Below are 22,977 nucleotides of genomic sequence, written 5' to 3'. Positions count from 1 at the left end.
ATGTAGCTGGAATCCAGCTAAAGAATGCTGTACTCACACCAACACTAGATCGAAAAGCTCTATTCTAACATATCTGAAAGTAACTCTGATCTGTAGGATAGCTCTATTAAAAAAGGGCAGCTAATTGCCATGGTTTCCAGTAGACCTCGTATCTCAGCCTTCTGGCTAGTCTATTGTCAGTTACTACAGATCAAGGCTTGCTTTTCAAGAGGCGTGGGTAAGAAGCCAAGGAATTCTTGGGAACATTACACTGAATCTGTATTTCTTAGTAACACTTCTCTTCTTGAAATCAGCTCTCTTATTTAAAAATTATTTTAAAAGTCAGTAAAACAATGTACAAAAAAGTTTGTACCAGGAAGAATAGAGTGCATAAGAATTTTTCTTATTCCAGAAAATTAAAACCTTACTTTATACAGCAATTCACCATTTTGTTATTTTCAGTAGCAGATCCTTCTAAAGCCACGTATTGATCACCCATCTGAGCTAAAACATGAGTACCTAGATTTAAGTTCCAAATGAAAACCAGAAATACAGTTACTGTACACATATAATTAAAATGTTAAAAAACATTTTTTTAACCCTACATTCATTTATATTTTTGCATGGGCAAAACCAGCAACTCTGGGCAAGCCAGAGTACTACTTCTTTTGAAAGGTAAAGAGTATACAGGAAGGATTAAAACATGTTAATTCTAACTGATGGGAAGAGAACCAAGAAAGAACAGCCCTAAGCAAATGGCTTTTTTACTGCAGAACACCAGCTGTAAGTTGACAGCATTCTGCCAAAGTTAAATGTCTGAGACTCGGGCATAGACATAACTGTAGAACTCTCAGCAATGAAAGCAAGAGAGTGTTTGACAAGTTAACATTCTAGCACAATATCTATTTTCCCCCTTGTAGAATATATAGACATGTTTTGCATTTCGTATGACAAAGTGTTTTCCCTAAAATTTTATTCCTAGAAACATATTACTGCCCAGTTTTACTGATATATCTGCAAGTGTTAATCTCCAACATGCACGTGGCTACAAACTTCGAGGCAACTCTGATGAAACAGTTGGCTTCAGCTGAATATAACACCTTGGAAAAGGCTGGTTTTATGTATTAAAAACTGGAATGAAAAGCTTGACTGGACAAAGGCCTGAGCTCAATGTCGTCCTTGCTCAAAGCAGGAATTTTGACTAGACGATCTGCCAAGATTTTTTTCCAATATGGATGATTATGTGATATAACTCTTTTCATACTCATAGAAACCTTAAAAATATAAATGAGGAATTGAACATTTTGCCCAAGTTCTTGCATGTAGTTTTGTTAAACACATCCCTGCACTTAAGAAAGCTAAGGAACTTGAAAAATCCATCCTGAAGCCTATACAATAAACTATAACACACAAATCAGGATTCTTTTACTTGCCTCTTCAGTTAACTACTTCAAAATATTTACAGTGAGCTCTCATTTTATTTCATTGCTTCCACTCTATACACTAAATTTGCAATTAACAACATTTCAAAATAAAACCAGATCCCAAGTTAACTGTACTTTCAATTTCAACACTTACACATTTAAAATACATGAAAGTTAGGTTAATATCAAAGTAGACCCACGAATGATGTAAAGTCAGAATTTATGAACAGCAACACCTTTTTAATTATTTTGCCATTACTACTTTTTGTGGTAACTACTATACAATAATTAATGATTAAAATGCACATCAATTTACAGTATTCACAAAGGTAGACTTGCCACATGAAAGTGTAAAAAAGGCAGCAGCCTCATAATAGTTTAAAAGCAACTTTCCACAAGCTTGTTTTATTTGCTAAAAATAATCCTCCTCCCCAACTTTCATTATATTTACTGATGAAACCAAGGAGGACTAAATTTTGAATGAACAGAACACATTTGCAGACTGAAAGTCTTGATTTACTAGAAGATGAGGGCAAAAATGGTACATTTCAGTTATTTGGTTGCACACAAGCAGAAGTAATTCTGCTCCCAAAGCATCTAACCCAACAGACTTTAAATGAAGGACATCAGTGCTAAATAGTGAGTAGATAACTGCATACATCCCTGTCAGACCTAAAAAAAGAGAAAATCCAGAAATAACCAATTAATTTTTTACACTTTCTACACACTTTGAACACTGATACTACGTATATTTTAAGGTTATTCTACTCTTATATGAAGTAGCAGAGTAAAACTAAACCCTGATGTTACTGCTGGAAAGTCAACTAAAAATGGCACTTAAACATGCACACATCAACTTCTAACTTCCTTTATTCACACATTTTATTTACTGCAAGCCTTGCAAACAAACTGCAAGACAGACAAATTTGCATTCTGTGAAACTTTGCCCAAACCCAAGCTTTTGTTTTTTTGTACAAAGCAAAGGATTCTTCTTTGTTGTCTTCTGCCACACTGCAGCAAATTAAGTACTTTTATATGTACCTGTAAATTATAACATTTATGTTAAGTTACTTTTACAGTTTCTAGTTTGCTCACAGCTCCATTAACATTTCAGTTGGAAACATCTTTAAAAGTCTTTGAACTGACTAACAGCCCAAACGAAATATCAAATATGATGTTTGTAAAGCAGTTAAGAATTCATACCCATTCCTTAAGTCAGTTACCTGGTAAGAGAAAAAGTAATCCTCACTCCAACCACATTTGAAATTCAATCCCCTTGTGTATGACTACATATTATATATCCATTTTGTGTCTATACTTATAAATGTATACAGTACTTTTTAATTACACTTAGGAAACTATATCCCCATTTTTAAAGTTCATTTACACTGTAAGGAGAATTCACGGAGTGGATTCTCCAAGCTTAATCTTCTAAGCCATTTTAAACAATAATTAGGTTAGTAAGTGAATCATGTCCACTATGCTAAATCCACACCTGAAGAGACTAAGAAACATTTTGAAGCAGTGTGGAGTAAATGATTTTGGTAAGCTGTAAAAGTGCTACATGCAAGGTATACTGTACTATAACAGCTCCAAATCCCTTATAAAAACCTAGCATTCCTTCTTCCCGTTTTATAGTATTTATGCAGTCTCTCATTCCCTCATACTGAGTATTGATCGGAAGCACTTCATAGCCAAGGTCTGTATTGTCAATTATTGTGCGTGTCCCTTGAATATGAAGGCGGTGTAAAACAGTCTCCAGTGGGTAGAGCATGACATCAGCACAAAGGCTAGCTGCAAAGCTAGCAATAAGTTCTGGAAAATATGCATCCAGCATGCTCTGCACAGAAGAAGAGCTCTCAGTTGGAAGATTGTGGGAATTATCCCGTTTTAGAACAAACAAAACAAGCTTCTGGACAATGGAACTGATGACATAGTGAAGAACTCCATGTAGAGCAGTTGGAAAAGTCAAGACCATCAGAGGAAGGAGACGCTTGCTATGGGGTACTCCCATGCCTACAACTCTGCCAATTCCTTCTTTCACGCAGTCCAAGATGCCAGGATTATCTCGAATTATTTCGCTCTACAAGCACAAAGGAATAGTTACAACTTGAGCTGCCTATTTCCCAACCTTGCTGACATCCACTTCCACCCTTTATTGCTGCTGATCTTTTTAAGAGTTAAACATTTGCATGCAATTGTAGATATACCTCTATACTGATACAAATTATTCGGTTTAACACTCTTGATAGCATTCAGGTAAACTTGCTTTTAAAGAAATGAACACAGCTTGAAGAGTTTTTATTTAATGGACATTCCAGTTATTTGTGTTACTACCAAAGAAACTTAACTTTCATCCTGCTGCTGAAATATCAGTCTGCAAAACAGACATGTTGAAAAAGCTTACTTCCACAGCAAAATGCCAGGAGTATGGATCTAATTTAAAAATCCTTTTTTTTAAGGTGTATAAATACTACTTTGAATAAGTGTTTTAATTTTAATTTAATAGGTTCAGCTCTGAACATTTCCATTCCGTTATACATCTTAGAAAGGAGGTAATTATTTTGTTCATATAGTAAAAATAAAGAATTCACTTAGTAATTATTTAGTTTTATTCTACCCAAGACTGTAGGACTAAGTTGAAGACATTGTTTCCTCTTCTAATGCTTATATAAAAATCAGTGTTTTATCTCTGTTACACCCATTATTCAGGATTTGGGAGCTCTCTGAATCCATGCTGTCTGTCTCCTGACTTCATGTGAGGAAAAAACACCAGAATATTTTTCAATACTCTGAGGAAGAACTAACAGCCTGCAAAGCTGCCATGGTCAGTCTGAGCAGAAGAAAAAGTAGTTCAAATACTTGAGAATGTGATGTTGTTCCACACTTTTAGTACAAGTTAAGCATCATAAACCCTACCGAATCCTATTCTGCTCCATATCGCTGTAGTCACTGCATTTCAAAACTGTACTTGCTTTTGTCAAACACGCCACCATGTGGTTGGAAATGTAAAGACAAAAATCAGTTATATGCAGCAGCTACAAATTTCTACCATTTACAGTTATTTTGATGAAATATATTTACTTGGAGAAGTGTCAAATTAACACTGTTGAATGGTATGGTTTACCAGAATTTATCCAAATTGGCTCCCTGCACTGGTTAATACAGCATAAATAAAATCTTCACAAACACTATCATTACTTCTACTGTGTTTCTTTTAAGAAAGCTCAGTATATTTCCAGGAACTGCAAAATGCGTTTCATTTGGTATATATACATTTATTCAGTAAAATACTTGCACAGAGCTGAGCCTACTAATCCTAAAACTCTCAGGTCTCAGTGGAATTATTCTTATAAGCAATCACCTATCTGAAAGGCTGGGGGAGATGATGTTTTGGCTTTTCAATTACTTTTCTATTAAGCTGCTTTCTAGCAAAAAACTTACTTATTTTGCAAACAGAAGACAGGGTCTAAATCATTTTCTCTTTTATAATTTATTGGTAAATACATTCTCATGTCCAACAAGACAGGTAACATCCCTTCAGACTAATACAGAAATAGTAAGACAGCTGAATTAAACATTTCATTCTGTGGCCTGCTATGAACTCAAGACACATGAACAGTGTTCTACCATAGTTTCTAGTTCCAGGATTATGTCATGCTTAGGGTAAAGTTGCTCCCTAGAACATAAAGGAGTTTCCTAAATGAGCTTCCCAGTATGAGACCAGTTAAATCTTGTCAAGGCTTTCACAAAGTTAAGAGATCCACTTAGGCTATATTTCTGGAGCATTACTGAATTACTGAATATTGAATAATTCAACAGGAGACTGGAAGAGGGTTTCCTAAATACAGAGTATCTTTAGAGAATGGGGGCTTGCTTTTGGGAAGTCTACCTACATGTCTGTATGCACAGACATTTAATCTCACCTGTCCTGTTAGTCCATAATATGGCTGGTTTAGACAGAACAGCCTTCCTAGTACATTATGGCTCTTTTAAGTTTAGAACCTCTGTCCAGAGAGGAATCCTGTCCTTTAAGAGCACCTGCCTCTGAAGTACAGGCAGAGACTAAGAAACTAAAAATCAGCCTTGTTTGCCTCTTCTCCACAGAAAATGCATCATTTTGCAGACATATATGAGCAGTTAAACTACAGGTTTAAACAGTTGGATCTAAATCGGTCTTGACAGTACTTACAGCTTGCCTATACTATGCATGATATTTACTGTTTTGATGACTGAATGACATGAGTATCTTCCATCACCCTCCATTCACTTTACAGCAGGAATTCCATTAGCTGCACAAAAGACTACCGTGTTAATTAAGAGCAACTCATTTAGAGAGATAGCTGGAAGAATTACCATGGACCATTTCTGCCTAGCTAAACCCTGTCTCTCTCTCCAGAAAAAACATCTGTCACTCAAAGTCAATCTGCAACACAGTGCTATTCGTTACTCTGCACAGTTAAAGAACAAGTTAATCTCTATCCTAAGTGACTGGTCCTGATACTGATTTTCTTTGCTAAGAAAGGACTAGATGAAAAATTAAAAATAAAAAGCTGACTGAATGAAAGTAGACCTGAAATAGTAAAAGTTCAGTATTTTGGCAAAACAAAGCTGGAAAAGCTTTTTAGTTGTTATACAGAAAGGGGTCACTGCAACAACTTGCCCAACATGCCTTTTAAAAACTATACATGAGAAAAACTTTATGTTTTATCTAATAGAACATATAGATGTAACTTGTTCTTATTTTCATAGACAATATATTCCAGCTATCTATATTAAATGCTAAATTAAATTCTAGAGTTTGATTTCAGACAGTATTTCTAATATACCCATATGAGTAAATACTTTTTCTAAGTTAGTAAGTCATAGTCTCAAGCAAAACAAATGCAACTACTGCAACATAAACCTGAATCCAAAGCTAAAGATTAATTTCTCCACGCAGTCTATAGAGACAATAATGGCGTATTTTAAAAAGTTGTAAAAATACGTAAGTTACCTGTACAGTTTCAATCAGGCTGGCAGAATAAAAAGGCATTGCTATCACATGTGTTAAACTGTAGAAATTAACAAGATAAGAATTAAAGTCATGACAATACTGTAATTTTAGCCAAATATGCATCTGAATGTTGACAAATTTATCTACCAAGTCATGCCTGAGAGAAAATTAACAAACCATAACTCAATTTCTAAAAAGCACATCAACAAGTGAAGATGAGCTTCAGTCTGAAGTTCTGTTAAATCCATTTCTATGTGACCAGACTGATTCAGGTGTCTCCGACATAATTTGAAAACTACTATTAGAGCCCTGTCAAGTAACCATAGCTGCATATTAAACTAATGTGTATATAGTTGTTTTATTAATGCTTAGATACTAAGACATAAGGTAATAACACGTTATACTTACCCTTTGAGTAGAAGGTGTCCACCTATCTGCTTCAGGTTCCATTTATGTGAAAGCTCCCTAAAAAGAAAAGTATTTACCTTAATATGGATAAGAACATGTTATTTTCAATCATTTATTTCATGGGTGTCAACATTCAGTTTCCATACTGTGTTCTACTATTGGTTTACGTTGCAGGATTTCCCACAGTGGAAAGACATCAGCTACACATTTATTAAATCATGCTTAACTTCTAGAAGTTATTTGGGCCTGCTAGGCATTCTACCAGAAACGCTCTTCATTATTAATAAGGTGTCTAGCTCTCCCACCTACAGGCTTCTGTGCTTTGCACTTATTGTGCATCCTTAGTTACTAACTCTTAAAGCCATTTTCAAGGAATATTAGATTATTTCAAAATCTCAATAGTTTTTCTTTATCAATATACATGTTTTTACACTGTTTTGGTTATACTTTTCCTGTTCTTTGCAGTTATGCTTGCCCAGCTGTTCCGTCTTTCCTGAAAACCTAAATCACATTCTGACAGTTAGACAAGATCAAATCAAGAACAACAGGTCAGAACAAGCTGCAGAGTAATTCTGTACAAACTTTTGGCTTATGACCAGTCTTTACCAATCCTGATGAAACAAAAGAAAAAATGTGTTTAATAGAAAGGTGACTTTTAAAAAAGGCCCTGAAAGTAGTATTTTCTAGTTACTTCAAAATATGAGCAGTAAATGTTAACCACACTTCACTCGATAGAAAATGTAATCCCACCTGGCTCAAGGTAACATTCAAATACCAAATACCTTTATAATAAATTTTCTAAGTACTCTAGCTATGAGGTAAAGATATTTCTCCCTGAAAAGTTGGACACATTAGATCACACAATTTTAATAACAAGCTATAGAGTATTCAGTTTCAATTCTTGTTCACGAACTGCAGTCACCTGCTTCCTGTAGTTGGAACAACTCCAATGCAAGAAAGGAAACTCTAAGAAACACTCATTTCTTACTAACACACTAGTGGTAGTAAGAATTATCACTTTCCTAAGTGCTATGACTTTAGTCAGTGACTAAAGAAGGGGAGATCATTCACGATTACATATTTTGGACACGTGTATCACATCCACTGAGTGTAATACTGAAAAAGATGAGGGAAATAAACCCAGCCAAACTCATGTGTGAAAGCCTAGCCCGTCAGTCCACTAGGTGTAACTGTTCCTGCAGTGGAAGCACAATTAAGGAATGAGTCTCTGTAGTACACAACCACATTCAACTTGTCACAAAAAGATTAACAACCATTTCTGGGTTCCTCTCCTAAAGCAGGGGGATTCTTTTATGATATTGTAATACAGAATTGGAACTTATATCTCACTTCCTTCTGTCCTTTTGAGGTTGATAATGTAGTTAATTAAGATTTTTATATCAGATTTGCTAGCACTGCTGCTATAATCAGTAACTTTTAGCTCCCTGTGACAGCCAAAACATGCATGCTACCATTAAACAGGAGGGAAATCACCCAATAAAAAACTGCATGGGGCTGTGCACATACAAGACAACCACTTCAACCAGATCACTTCCTGAATCCAGTTCGTTTCATCACTGTTCACATACTGTGTTGGCACAAGGGTGAGGTAGCACTGAGTAAGGAATGAGAAGGTACTAAGCAGAAGGAATTGCTTCTTTGGCAGCTGCACAAGCTTACTCTGCCAATTACTGAACAACTGGCCAACAGAAGAAAATCCTTGCTCACACTGGACAGAAATCAGAACTATGAAAATATAAACACTATATTGCATCTCATGAACTCAACTTAAAAACAAGAATAAAACACAGAGAAAAGTATATCACTGAGAATTTCAGCTACGTTTGAGACAGAACTGACTAAAAAGCTTAAAAACACACCCCGTCTAACTGAAACATGAAATGCTTTTCCTAATGCTTTTGATGAATGGCAGAACCTGCAAAGACTTGTTTTTATTACTATGCATACATGTATCAGTTTGATTCAGCCTGCTTGTATTTCTTATCTTTAAAATTAGGTCAGATTCCATGTCCCTGTGTGGACTCTGTCCATACTTTAAAAATAGATACTTACCTCTTCTGAAAGGAAACACAAATGTCCAGCCCACTGGCCCACGTACACTTAACCAGCTGTAAATCCAACTACTTGCCTGCCTCCCTATTTTATTTTCCAAAACAGATCTTTCAAATATATATTTTAAATTATACTTAGAAATACATAAATCTTTATAAATGTAAATTTGTATTTACTGGCTTAAATGTGTGCCCTACAACTGTTAAAAACAAGCCTGGAGTTACAGTTCAGCATAAAAAGTAGTAGAGTCACAAAAAAAAAAAGATGACTAGACTACTCTAGCCAAAGATGGACACAGTAAAGTAGAATGATGACTACCTCTTTAAATGAAGGAACTGATTTATAGTTATAATCCCTTTATTATAAGAATACTGAACAGTGTACATATAGTTGCTTGTAAAGGCAGACAGAAGACAAAGCTGTCAGTCACACAGACTCTTATTTAATATGTCTTATCATTTATTAATGCAGGCAATTCTGTTCCCTCACCTACAAATGACAGTGAAAATGTTCAGCAAGGCATCAGTGCTGGCTCATTAGCTGTTAAAATTCCCTCAAGTTTCCTGTATTTAGATTAATGAAACTAGAATGTTTTACCTCAGACACGGTATTTGCTAGTGCCACACAATACACACCAAAATACAAAATGCAATTTAGCAATTATTACAATGAAATTATACTGAAGACCAACTTGCTACTTTATTTCTATACTCAGAACAGCAGACAGACATCCAAACATACTAAGCTCCCAGAAAGTTTCTCATTAGTTATTCATTACAAGGTCATCTTTGCCAAGACAACCATACTGTGCTGAAAGCACCTACTCAATGTCTTACTGCTCTAAGTAAAATTTTTCAAACAGCTTTAAATTTCTAACACTCTGAATATAAGTCAGCAACTGATGATCGGTTTCCCAGAAGCAGTAAAAAAAAAAAAATCATGCAATACCTTGGCAAAGGTGTAAATTCACTGATGATGCCTTCTGTTCCCATAGTTATACCCTGAACAATGAAAGTGCTGCCCATTCCTTTCCATAGAGCTCTTGGACCCTGTAATTTGAAATATGGAACATGCTTTGATTCATGCAACATAAAACTCAAAAACTTTCATAATTTTTATAAAGTCTTACCAATGTTTATAAAATTTCAGCAAATCAAACTGCAGAGGGCTACAATTATACAAAGAAATTTCACCATCAAGTTCAGGAAACAACTAATTTTTTAACTCCGAAGAAACTTCTGTTTTTCAGTATTTTCAAACAGTTGTCAACAAACTTGGAAGCATAGCTCTCACTCTTAATACCCTGTATTATAAACTTAACACTGTTTTCTAGGGACAAAATGAACTCGCAATGTTAAAGCACATCTGTAAGAAATCCAGATTTTCTCACTCTCTTCTGAGCTTCAGGATTGCCATTGCTACACAGAACTGGAAACTTATGCAATACTGTCTCTGGAAGTAGTAGTTTGGATAATCTCTTTATTCACATAGAGATTATTTTTTAAAATCCTACCGAAAACAAACTAGTTTCGGGACATTTTTTTGTTCTCTAACACCTGCAAATTTTCCAGATTAAGTGCTGTATTTCTTAAAAAAAATTACAATAATCTCCTTGAAACATTCCTGCAACCATTAACAAACCCTAACAAGAGCCATGTTTTTAACCACCAGTTACACAGGGAGTTAAAGATAACCACATACATATGTGCTACAGTAACCATAACTGCTCAGATACAGCCTGATACCAAATACTTACCTGAGTCTTATTGATGCTGTACATAATATTCACAATAGTAAATGGAGTGAGATGATAATTTCGAGCATGATAGTTAACCTGTTAAAATAGAAATTATTTTTATAAACACACTTGCAGATGTTGCATCTACAAAGAAAAAAGCACTTCCAAAATATGAACTTTGTGAAGATCTGCTAAAGTGACCAAAATATGAATAAAATTTCAGTGAGAATTAAGGAAACAGGCAGGAAGTTTAAGTTTTGTATGTGAAAAATGTAAACAATAAAGCAAGCATAAACCAGAAAATACTGGAAACCAAGTGACCATCAGTGGGGATCTGGAAGTTGCCCCACAGACTCTGAAACATTTACTTGCTGTAATTAATTTTCCACTGTCCAAACAAAAACTACTGAGAATGTTCATGGTAAGTTCAATTTCAGAATGGAAAACATGTATGCTACAAATAAAAACATGTTAATGTAGCAGAGTTTCCCTAAGAACTGCAAACCTTCCTTATTCTCTACAGAGTATGAAAACACAGAAATATTGCTGTACTCGGGAGCTGTGACTGGAAAAAGTAGTATGAAAGACATACCTGACACTGGCGACGTAGAACAATGCAAGGATGTGCCAACACATTTTCTGTAAATAGGCTTTAAAAGAAAAGTGTATTTAAAGCACAGGATGCAATCATACAACTTATTAGAAAAAGTATGTTATTTTCCTCTAACATTAGATCAGTATTTGGAAAAACTATACATTAGCTAGTGAATTAATGAGGCATTTTGAATGGCTACCTGATAGATAGTCTGCCTACCCTATGAATGAGCAAGTGTCAAAAATCCTGATACACACATTCACTATGAAGAAGCCCACAGTTAGAGCATGTACCTCTACAGATCATCTGGTCCAACTCCCCTCCTAAAGCAGGATCCCCTAGGGCACATTACTCAGATCAACAATACTATTCCAGGATACTTTGAAAATATACTTGAAGGCACTTTCATCTTCATACAAAACAGAAAGTGGCAAGAGTGAAACCAGTTTTCTAGCAGTATTTTCAGACTGCTCTGACAGGGTACACATATCCTGGGCATGCTGTATAAAAAACTTTTTCTTATTGCGGATTAAATAATTTTGAGAAACACTGCATTTAAGGAGACCAGAAACCTACATGGATACCAGGTAGTAGATTTCTAAAGGCATTTCAACTGCATAAAGTTTACTGGCATAAAAACACAACACAGAAGTGTAGATAGGGAACATAAGACAATAATAGCTTTACTACTTCAAATTATTACATGACTCTTACCTTGCAAGGCCAATACCAAAGCCTGCAAATCTGTTCAACTGCTCTGAAAAAAACGCAGAGATTATACAGCAGTGATAATGACAAAGGAGGAGAAAATGCCATACAGATGATCTGCTAAACTGATTTTATACTATCCTTCTTCAGAAAATTAGAAGCACTAAACCACAAGGTCTATGACAATTCAACAAGATGACTACAAAAAGTTATTCCCTCAGCAACACTTGCACTTCAGACTGCATTTGAGTTTATACATACTTTTGTAAATAAAATTATCCTTATCTTATAACAGCTACATGAGAAAAAAAGAGACAAAGTGAACAGTAAACCAGAATATTTTAATACATACAAAATCTAAAGCAAACCAACCACTGAAAAAATGAGCATGCACAACAGTTTACAATAATGCTGCAACATGAATTTAGGTATTTGAGGCGAAATTAATTTTAAACCCAAAAATATTAAAAAGAGAAACGTTGGAAAAGATAACACAAAACACCAGTGATGATGTAGCAAGCATCAATATGATGCAAGTTTTCAAGCAAGTTATCTCCAGTCCACTGCAAAAATCCAGTTACCAGAGAACTGTCAAAATTGCCTTAAACTGTGCTGTCTGCTACCAGACCGACACTGACGTGTTGGCAAGTATAAGGTTTTAAGAAAAGCATCAGAAATGGAAAGGCAACTAAAAATTAATGCTCAGTCCTATAATACACCATAAGCATGGGGTACCCTCAGTAACTACACAGATGTGGGAGCCCTCCTAGCAGGAGTGGCAAAACACTCTACACTTGCAGAAGCTGGACTCAGTGATACAGCTACTCCAAAACACAGTATCAGCATACCCTCCATGAGCAGACAGCACCAAAAAACAGGGTAGAGTCCAACTGTTTAAGAATGTTTAAGCGATGCTTCCGTGGATGAAAGCCCAGCAAAGGCCTGCCCTCACTGTAAGACCTGGAAAAAACCCACTGCACTAGAAGACTCACTCATTAATCTAACTCAGTTTCAAAGAAATTAGTCTTTCATAAAACTTCAATATGTAAACTGATCCAGCACATCCCTACAATTAAAGAAGACAATACGGAGCAGCCTAGGTCTCTTCCTCCTAGCGGATGTTTTTTTCTGGCGCTCCCGCATCACCAACCCGCGACAGGCACGCGTGTTGAACGCGCCCGCGGGCCCGGCGCCGCGCAGCGCGGCCCCGGCCAAGGCGGACGGCGCTCGGACGGGCACGGCGAGGCCTGCTCGCCCTTCCCGGCCCCAGGGATCCACCCTCGCCGGCCGCAGGGCCTCGCCCGCTAAGCAGGAGGGCGACAGGGACGGGCAGACGGACGGCGCGGAGCCGGCTGCCCTGCCGGGCTGCGCCAGGGCCTCCCTTACCAGCGCCGGGGGCGCCCGCCCCGGGGTTGGGCTCCTCGTTGAGGCCGGCGCCCCCCGAGGGGGTCCCCGCAGCGTAGGGCGGCGTCCTCTCCCCCCAGTGCAGGTTGCGGCTGCCGGGGATGTCGGGCGGGCTGGTCACCCAGGGGCCCAGCTCCGAGCCGCCGCCGAAGGGCCTGACGCCGGGGTTCGGCTCCTCCCGGCCGCCCCCGCGGTAGCCCAAGCCGTCGAAGCCCTCGGGGCGCCGCGGGTGCATGGCGGGAGGCGGGCGGGGAGCGGAGCGGCGGGGAGCGGAGCGGGAGGCGCTCAGGCCGCCACCGACCGCAGGGGCGCTGCCCGGGACCGCCCCCACCGCCCCTTCCGGCCGCAGGGCCGCGCCCTGCTGGGGTCACGTGAGGAGGAGGAGGCGGGGCCCGCGCCGGCCGGACCAATAGCGTCGCTCCTCTCGCCCAGCCCGGGAGGAGCGGGCCGGCGGGCGGTGCGGGCAGGAGGCGGGCGGGAGCGCCCTCTGCCGGCGCGGCGGGGCCCGTGCGGGGCAGCGGGAGGGAGCTGCGCTCCCCCCGGGGCTGCTCCCAGCCCCCTCCTGCCCGCGGGGAGCTCCCAGCCCCCTCCTGCCCGCGGGGAGCTCCCAGCCCCTTCCTGCCCGCGGGGAGCTCCCAGCCCCCTCCTGCCCGCGGGGAGCTCCCAGCCCGGCTGCAGTCAGGGAGTCAACCGGGTGCGGAGCCGCGAGCTGCCGTCGTGGCTTGCGGCGTCGGTGCTGGCGGCCTGAGCGGCCCCCGCGGGGCGGCAGGGGTCAGTCCGGGCTCTGCCCGGCACAGCCCCGCCGCTCCCGCTCCCTGCGCTTCCCTCGGGAATGCCGAGTGCTCCTCCGGGCTGCGGGCGCGGGCGGGTACAGGGTGGGGCCGCGCGTCCCCGCCTTGGCCAGCCAGAGGTTTCTGAGGGGGCAAGGCGGGTCTGGCACCGGCCGGACACCTCCCTTGTGGTCTTGGAGCTCTCTCAGCTCTGCCTGCCCTGAGAAGCTTGTCCAGGCCTCCCGCAACGACATCCCCATCTGATCCACGGCATCTCCTTGTTGTACACCCAAGGCTTAATCCAGCATTAGCCTGCTCAAGCCCAAGTACAGCACAGGCAGCAGGAGTCCTGCACTGCAGCATGCTTTCCCAGCAGTACAGCCCTGTCAGGCTCTGCACACTTCCAGATTCTTTTTCTGCCCTTAAATACTAGTTTCATTTCACCAGTAGAGCTTCAGGTATTTTCCAGAAACTAGGAAAAAAAAAGCCAACATCCGTGCTTGACATGAGGAGACCAGACCCCAGAGGGCAACAGTGCTTATGTGGCAAAGCCTACACGGAGCCTCCCTCTCTCTACCTTTATTTTCATTGGGCCATGATATTTCCTTGTTAACTGAAAGTTGGCTGGGAACCTTGTACTATAATGTTGTCATCTCAAAAAAAAAAACAAAAAAAACAAACAAGCAGAGGAACCAACTGCCTCTGGAGGCAGGGGCCAAAGCACTGCAGCTCTTTTTTGGAGTAATGATTAAGGCCAACAAGGTTGTTTCTCTTTCTAAAACTGCTTCAGCCTGCATCAGGTCAATAAATGTTGAATGAAGTTTATGATGATTGTGTGATGAAGGGATGTGTTAATGATAATTCTTAAGTATGTGTTTCACAAAGGTGAGGAGTGGAATGTACTCGATTTATGTTAATCACCCAGGAGGGCCCATGGGATTAAAAATTTGTCAGGATGAAGTGTTACATGCTCATGTAATGACTAAACAACTATCAAAGGTCTGGTGACCAAAGCAGAGCTCATATCCACTGCAGTTCTTTCTGTTCTGGGTAAGTAGGTTACTGGTGGCATTTGGGAATGGCTGGATGGTTGCTACAGACTCTTCACTCCTTTGCAAGTGCACCTTCTTTGCACAGGATGCCCTAGACACAGTGGTGGCAACAGAGGTCCACATGTCTCAAAGTATTTTGCAAGTGAATGGATTGATTCTATTGGACAAGTTCTTACTGTGGTAAAACTCACCTCAAAAAACTCTCCTAGTCACTACTAATACAGGACTTACATGATCTCAGGGAAATCTTGAAACAGAAGTTCTCCCTCCTTTCTGACCTTTTCAGCCTATAAGTGTAGAGAAGGTCAACAAAACCTCTGGCAATTTTGCTGGCGAGTACAGGTCTTGGATTTGGAACATTGTGCCTCAGCTACTGTAGAAACTGAGATACATCATACTGTAGGAAAACAATTTTTTAATTTTTTCTTTTTAAGGGCACATGAAGCAAGGTCTCAGGCCTGAAAAAAATCCATAAAAAGCTTGATAGCCCATCTTAGTTTTGAATGGAGATAAATTTCAGATGACCTTTAGTGAAATATCCACAGAAGAACATGGAGGTCCTCCTTGGAGGATCCATTCCTCTTCATCTTCCTGGACAGTGGCAGCTTCAACCTTAAGAACCTCTTCCCGAAGTCCTACTTAGTATCAAAAGAAACATGCAGATGTGTGTCACTTTTGAGTGAGGGGTATTTATTTCAGTGCCCAAGTGTAGATCCTTAGAGGCCTCATTTCAATCACTGTTTTTTGTTTTGCTTTGTTTTTAATCTCCCCATTTAAACTCTTCCATCATGCAGACTCAGATGCAGGGCTAGATGGATTCAGTGGAGTGCTTTCCAGTTGCTCCATCTCAGCTGTCCTCTGTTGGCAGAGAAACAGGATGACAGAGGTGGAGTGTGCTTCTCCCTGACAGGTGCTAAGAAATGCTGGCTAAAAACCAGCCTGCTAGGCCGCCTGAAGACAACAGGCCTGTAAAGCTAATTTAGCAATCAGTTAATACGCATATAGGGGATAATTGATTTGACCCTGAGGAGCAGCATGGTGGCCCTCCCCCATTAAGTGATTAAGCCCAATGTGTCTCTGCTGATTAACATCTTTAGCAGCCTGAGCAGTGCAAGCTTTTTGATAGTCAGAAAGTCAAACAGTGTATTGCGTTGTTGTTAAAGCAATTCTAGCAACATTTTCCAGTCACACGGAGTCAAAACATATACATTACTGATTCCCTCTAAAAAAGTAAGCACATGAGAAGAGGAAACACCACCTTCCTGCACAAGTTTCCAAAGCTCCTTCACCACTAAGTATGACAATTCCTGCAACTCTGAGTTGCCTTGAGCCCCGCAATAAATAACAGGACATGCAGTCACAACCTGCAAATCACCGGCAAGCAATGCCTCTTCCCAAGACTTTTCCATTTATCAGCATTAACAACAGCACACAAACGCCGATCAGGAGGAAAGAGATCTGGCTTCTGCTCCAGGTCGACCTGTCCAGGGCCAAAAGGATTATAGAATCAGTAAGGCTGAAAGGGTCCTTAAAGATCATCAAGTTCCAACCCCCTGCCATGAGCAGGAAATGCCACCACTAGACCAGGTTGCACAAAAACTCGTCCAATCTGGTCTTAAAGACCTCCAGGGATGGGGAATCAACAGCCTCCCTGGTCAAGCCATTCCAACTCCTCACCACCCTTATAGTGAAGAATTTCTTCCTAATATCTAACCTAAATCTCCCCACTCTCAGACTAAAACCATTACCCCTTGTCCTATCACTATCTTCTCTGATAGCTCCCCAGCTTTCCTGTAGCCCCTTTCAAGTACTGGAAGGGCATTATAAGGTCTCAGAGCCTTCTCTTCTCCAGGCTGAACAGCCCCAACTCTCTCAGCCTGTCTCATAGCAAGGCTGCTCCAGGCCTTTGATCACCTTGGTGGCTCTTCTCTGGACCCTATCCAACAGGTCCATATCTTTCCTGTGCTGAGGGCACCAGAACTGTACGCAGTACTCCAGGTGGGGTCTCACCAGAGCGGAGCAGAGGGATGGAATCCCCTCCCTGGCCCCACTGGCCACACTTCTTTTGATGCAGCCCAGGACACAATTGGCTCTCTGGGCTCCAGCACACACTGGCAGCTCATGTCGAGCTTCTCATCTACTCCCGCCCCCAAGTCCTTCTCCTCAGGACTGCTCTCTAGCCATTCTCCCTCCAGCCTGTATTTGTGCCTGGGGTTGTGCTGACCCAGGTGCAGGACCTTGCCCACCTCTCCAGCCTGTCAAGGTTCCTCTGGATGGCATCCCTTCCCTCTAGGGTGTCAACCACACCACACAGCTTGGTATCATCAGCAAACTTGCTGAGGATACACTCAATCCCACTGTCCATATCTCCAACAAAGATGTTAAACAGCACTGGTCCCAATACTGACCCCTGAGGGACACCACTTGTCACCTGCCTCCATTTGGACATTGAGCCATTGACCACAACTCTCTGGGTGAGGCCATCCAGCCAATCTCTTATCTACCGAGTGCTCCATCTGTCAAATCCATGCCTTGTCAGTTTGGAGACCAGGATGTCATGTGGGACAGTGTCAAACACCTTGCACAAATCCAGGTAGATATCATCAGTTGCTCTGCCACCATCCACCATCTCTATAACCTTGTTGTAGAAGGCCACCAGATTGGTCAGGCACGACTTGCCGTTAGTGAAGCCATGTTGGCTGTCACCAATCACCTCTTTATTTTCCATGAGCCTTAGCAGACTTTCCAGGAGGATCTGCTCCATGATCTTGCCAGGCACAGAGGTGAGACTGACTCACCCGTAGTTTCCCGGGTCTTCCTTTTTTCCCTTTTTAAAAATAGGGGCTATGTTCCCTTTTTTCCAATCAGCAGGAACTCCACCAGACCGCCATGACCTCTCAAATATGATGGACAGAGGCTTAGCAACTCTATCTGTCAGCTCCGTCAGGACCCCAGGGTGAATCCCATCAGGTCCCATAGATTTATGCACCTTTAGGTTCTTTAGATGGTCAGGAATCTCAAGAGATACTTCAGATACTCTCTTACTAGCCAAAAATTAAGACATGCAATATTTTGATACCAGACATTGCTAAACTGTTCCTATACAGATGTTATTGCTTACATGCTAGTACTTTCCTCCTGAAAAACCATCATGAGGAAAAAACCCCCAGTCTTACTACTCCTGCAGATAAGCAGGTTTCAGTGTCTTCCTCCTCTACCTTAAAAGAAATCGCTGAGGAAAATGTTGGGAGGAGGGTCGAAATCTGCATTTTTCTCTTTACGTCATGACTTGGCAGTGCCTCACAGGTGCAGCAGCCCTCTTGGGCTATGGGAGATGCTGAAGGCTCAAGAGTTGGAAGCCGTTCCAGCGGGTTTCTCATTTTGAGCTGTCTTTAAAGTAATCATGATAACCCCTCATGTAGCCAAACGCTCACAGGCTGCAGACACCAACTCTGGCAAGTTCATAGAGTTTCTTTCCTACGCTTTGCCAAGTGTCTAACTGGAAAGTGCCATCCTGGGGAAACCCCAGGACGTTGTCTGCAGTCCAGTCTATAAGCGGACACTTCCCGGTTTTCTCTTTGCGGAAGTCATTGCAAGGCATCTAGATTCTGTCTTTGTTCTAGGGATAGCTTTTCTCCCATGATTCCCCCAGCTGCTCACCTTCTTTGAGGTGTCAGGCACCCAGTGATTCCTCTTTGCTTTGCTTTGCTCCAGAGCCTTCCTTGGTTCAGCTGGGGTTTGCTGCCAGACCGGCATCTATTTCACTGCCGCGTTTGAAGTTTGGGTGCCATTTGTAGTGAATGAGGCACAGACCTTTGTTCTGGTACAAACAGGAGTAGTTTATTCCGGACAAAAATCTCCTGTTGTTAGTACAGACGAAAATCCACTCCTTTTAGTAGTACATTATCTCTTTTATACCCTAAGGCTTGTCCTTGCTAAACATTGTCTCTTCCTCTGCTATGTTGCACGCGCTTAGCTAACCAGTCAGTTCCCTGTCCATGTGATGTCCACGCGATTACACAAGCAGTTTACCTATTAATTAGTTATTTATATCTAAATAAGTATCCACCCATTATGATGTTAAGTCCATCAGTTTATCAGGGAGTCTTCTCCTCCTGTCTTCCTTTTATCAGCAGTGGAGATAGAAGACATTCCCTATCTCAGCTCAACACTTCTTCAAGGACACCTGTAGTCTATCCCTAGAACTACAAATAAGCTCATACAAAAGAATCTCACAACTAACTAGCAACAAGTTTGAGTGACAGATTTACAGCTTGCAGCTGACCTCTTCTATTTGCTTGGCCCCTTAATGACTCTCCACAAAGGCACAGCACCTGAAGTATTAGATACACCTCCAAACTTGAAGAATGACACCTAATTCCATCAAAATAAAGAAAAAAAAAAAAAAGGAGCCAAGCCAATATACAATATAGTGTACAGTATAATGCATTAATTATCTTATCTGGATTTGGCAAAAACATATCAAATCCTGTAAAATGCTGAATATATTATATGGATAAGCAAAATTCAGAATCTTTTCCCCTGAATTGAAGAAATACAGGTGGGAAATGGTAATCAGATCTGAACCAATGGAAAGATTCTCGTTGGTTTAAGTAGTGACTGGAGTAAGCCTCTCTGCTACAAAGTGGTATTAGCCATGTGGTTTGTGATGAGAAAAGGGCATTAAGGGCTCAAGGAACTTGTCTCTGATCAAGATTTGTGTTTAATTCACCTACACATACAACAACAGAGATGTGCACTGGCATATGTATATGGTTAGAAAAATAAGATAAGGGAAAAGTGAAGTCATTTAGAGAACACCTGCAGTAAAAATTTTGCCAAAACAACAGAACTCTTAACAGTGAGGACATTTATACACATGTATATAAACACATACACATACATTTGCACGGTGGCAGGTATCTGTTCTTGGCAACACTAGCGCAGGTTTCACATTTGCTGAGCAGCAGCACCACTGCCTGACACTCTGTAGGGTTACTCGCCTATGTATTAACGCTGCGCTTGCTTTGTTCTGAACCACAGTGGAAGCTGTTGCAGAAGATGAGATGCCTCTTGATGTGATGCCTTGGCAGGGTTTCGTTGCTCTCTTCAGTTGTTCATTCCACATCCAAAGTCAGAAACAGTAACTCCCATCACAGCTTTTTGTGCTTACAGTAAGAAGCAATCAGGGCACAACCTGGTAAATTTATACCAAAGCTGATGAGTTGACTGATAAGCCACTGCTAAGGGCATACTGTGAGTAAGAAGGGTTTGATGAAAAGAGATACTACAGATGAAGCAAGAATTTGCAGGATAATTATCCAGAGTTGATGCCATCATTCTTTCCTTTTAATGAATGTTCTGGAGGACAGCAACCATTGACAAGCAGAGCCTACAGATGATTAAATGGATTACTGGATGAAGGGGAGGAAGTAATCTTCAGGGAACTGCATGCCAGTTAGGTTAGTTTATAACAAGCATAAGGTAGGATCACTGCTTTACATGAATTTACTGTAGTAGTTTGCAAGAAACTAAAATTAATTTAAAAATATTTATAGCTCGCATGTTGTTTAGGCTTACGATATTAAGAAAATGCTTCTCAGCTGGTGGATTAATATTGCAAAGTGTTTGAGGGCAGCAATGAACTAAGATCTGTCCTGCATCCCCTGTGCCCAGCCACTCATTCCTGTCTTCAAGCTAAGGCAGCATTTTTTGCTGCTTCTCTGCAAGGAAACTTGTCCCACTGTGTGTGTGATTGTGGTATTAACTAGAGTAGGGAACTTAATCTGAAAGAGAAGGAGGTCACACCTGGTGCTTTGCAATGGGAAATACCACAGGAGTCAAAATATGAAGGCAGAAAGGGATATCCTACAGATCTCTATGCTGCCTAAGCCTTTCTAGCCTTTCCCCAGTGCTTAAATGAGTCTTGCTTTCTCACCAAGTTTATGATTTGCCCACTTTACCACTTCCTATGGCCTGCCCACCTGGCCTTCAGCCTCACAGCATCCTTGCCCACAACCGCATCACATTAAGCTTTGCATCTATCAGAACCTTGCCCATGGTGACAAGCCCAGTACTCACATGCAGGGGAGAGAGGGCTCATCATGGCTCGGTGTGTCTTGTTGCTCTGGTTTGAGCCAGAATTAAGCCACTTTTCCTTTTACTGCTTTTTTCCCTTTCAGTAAGCTTTTTTTTTAACTAGTAGCAGAGTGTTCCAGCTAGAACTGGTAACAGCTGGAATGTTTTTCTAACTGCTGGGTCTTCAAGGTCACATCTTTACTCTGCTGGCTCAGACAACATGAGGAGATCTATGACCCCTCGTAGGAGGCTGAGTTAGACAGCAAAACTGGCCAGAGATATTCCATTCCATATATCTACGTAAGCTCAGAGGAAGGTCAGAGATCACAGAAGACAACTTCCTTTCTGCTTCTTCTTCCCTTCTCTTCTGTCCATGGTGGGCATCTGGGGAGGACTCCGTCCATCCATCACCGTCAACCCTTAGGCTTGAGCTCTCCTGACCCTCACCACTCTGCTTTCTCCAGCAGCTCCTGGAATTTTTGGGACTGTTCCAGCTCAGGAGATGCTGTGGGAGTTGCTGGGGGTGGGGAGAGGTGAGAGGCTTTTGCACATATCTGAACATATTTGTATATAGTTGTATATATATTCTTATATCATTAGTGTTTAATTAAAGCTGTGTAGTTTAATTTTCAATCCAGCGAAGTCTCTCTCTTTTTCTCTCTCTCCTTCCCTAGCTGGGTGGGAGGGGGAGAGGATCGAGCGCGTTGTTGTTGATTCTGAGTCAAATGGTGACACCTGTAGGTATTTGCTTCCTCACTTTGGAGAGGTTTAGTGGAATATACTGTAGTGTAATGTAGTATAGCACAACACACCTGTCCCACCAGCTTCAGTGCTACTAGCTGCCTCTGTGGTCATCTGTGTCCCAAAATCATGCATGAGGTGAATTGCAGACCATGAATCTCCTACCCTTCTCTTTATGCAAGTGGTGCTGTTTCAGCATACCTGGGTTTGGTATTCAGGCTTTCTCCCCTTAATCCTACTGGCATCACACCCTAACTGGTAACTCTCGAGTCAGTCTTTGGCTAGTTCCCTCTCGATGCCCTCACAGAATCAGAGCAGCCCTAGTGGCACTGCTTTCTCATGCTGCCTCCTTTTGGTGGCTGCAATTCAGCAGCAGAAGCTTGTTCATATGCTTTCTTCCATCTCTGAGATCATGCTAAGCCCAGCTAAAATGTTAGCTCCACATTAGGCCTCTGATCCTTGGACTGCATCTTAGCATCACTACCTTCACTTTTCCTATAATTAATGTCACAATGTTTAGACTTATGTGGGGAAGAAAAGAACAGTTTCCCACTATTAGTAATCAGATTTTTCTTCTGAGTTTAGGATAAAAATTATTTGTTTATTTTTGTTAAATTTTTGCTTTTTTTGCTTTATTTTTGTTAAATAGGTTAAAAATGCTATTATCTTAGTAAGAAATGTAAGTCTAGTGATGCAAATAAATTCCTTTGGTAGTGCTTTGAATCTCACCAAGTCAAAATGTAACACACTAATCATGGGAAGATGTTTGAAAGTTAATGTGAAGTTTTTTCAGAAAGAAATCCCACAGTTCATTAATAGCCCATCTGACAACTGCCCAGTCTTCTTGCAGTGCTGTATATATGGAACTTGTAATTGCTCCCCACTGCTTAACCATCAGACACCTGAACTCTTGCAAAACTTATTCCTCCAGTGACATTGTAGAACAAGCTTGTGCTCTGCTTCCTTCATAGATTTTCTGATTCTATCAATTTATACTTGCATTACTTCACC

At 41.1% G+C, this 22,977-nt stretch overlaps 1 protein-coding gene across 1 annotated transcript; it reads right to left on the bottom strand.

Annotated features, from left to right (window-relative positions):
• Window positions 1-1,622: 1,622 nt before the first annotated feature.
• On the bottom strand, window positions 1,623-13,654 carry SLC25A46 (solute carrier family 25 member 46). Its single transcript, XM_051643086.1, has 8 exons — window positions 13,308-13,654; window positions 11,928-11,970; window positions 11,211-11,268; window positions 10,637-10,714; window positions 9,829-9,929; window positions 6,808-6,864; window positions 6,400-6,457; window positions 1,623-3,486 (listed from the first exon to the last, which is right to left on the bottom strand). Exons 1-8 carry the CDS (start codon window positions 13,558-13,560, stop codon window positions 2,908-2,910), a joined length of 1,227 nt encoding a protein of 408 aa, XP_051499046.1. The 5' UTR covers window positions 13,561-13,654; the 3' UTR covers window positions 1,623-2,907.
• Between the last annotated feature and the right edge of the window lie 9,323 nt (window positions 13,655-22,977).

Source organism: Apus apus, chromosome Z (assembly GCF_020740795.1).
Source record: "Apus apus isolate bApuApu2 chromosome Z, bApuApu2.pri.cur, whole genome shotgun sequence".
In the NCBI taxonomy this organism is placed as follows: domain Eukaryota; kingdom Metazoa; phylum Chordata; class Aves; order Apodiformes; family Apodidae; genus Apus; species Apus apus.
This window is presented reverse-complemented; position numbering and strand designations above follow the sequence as displayed.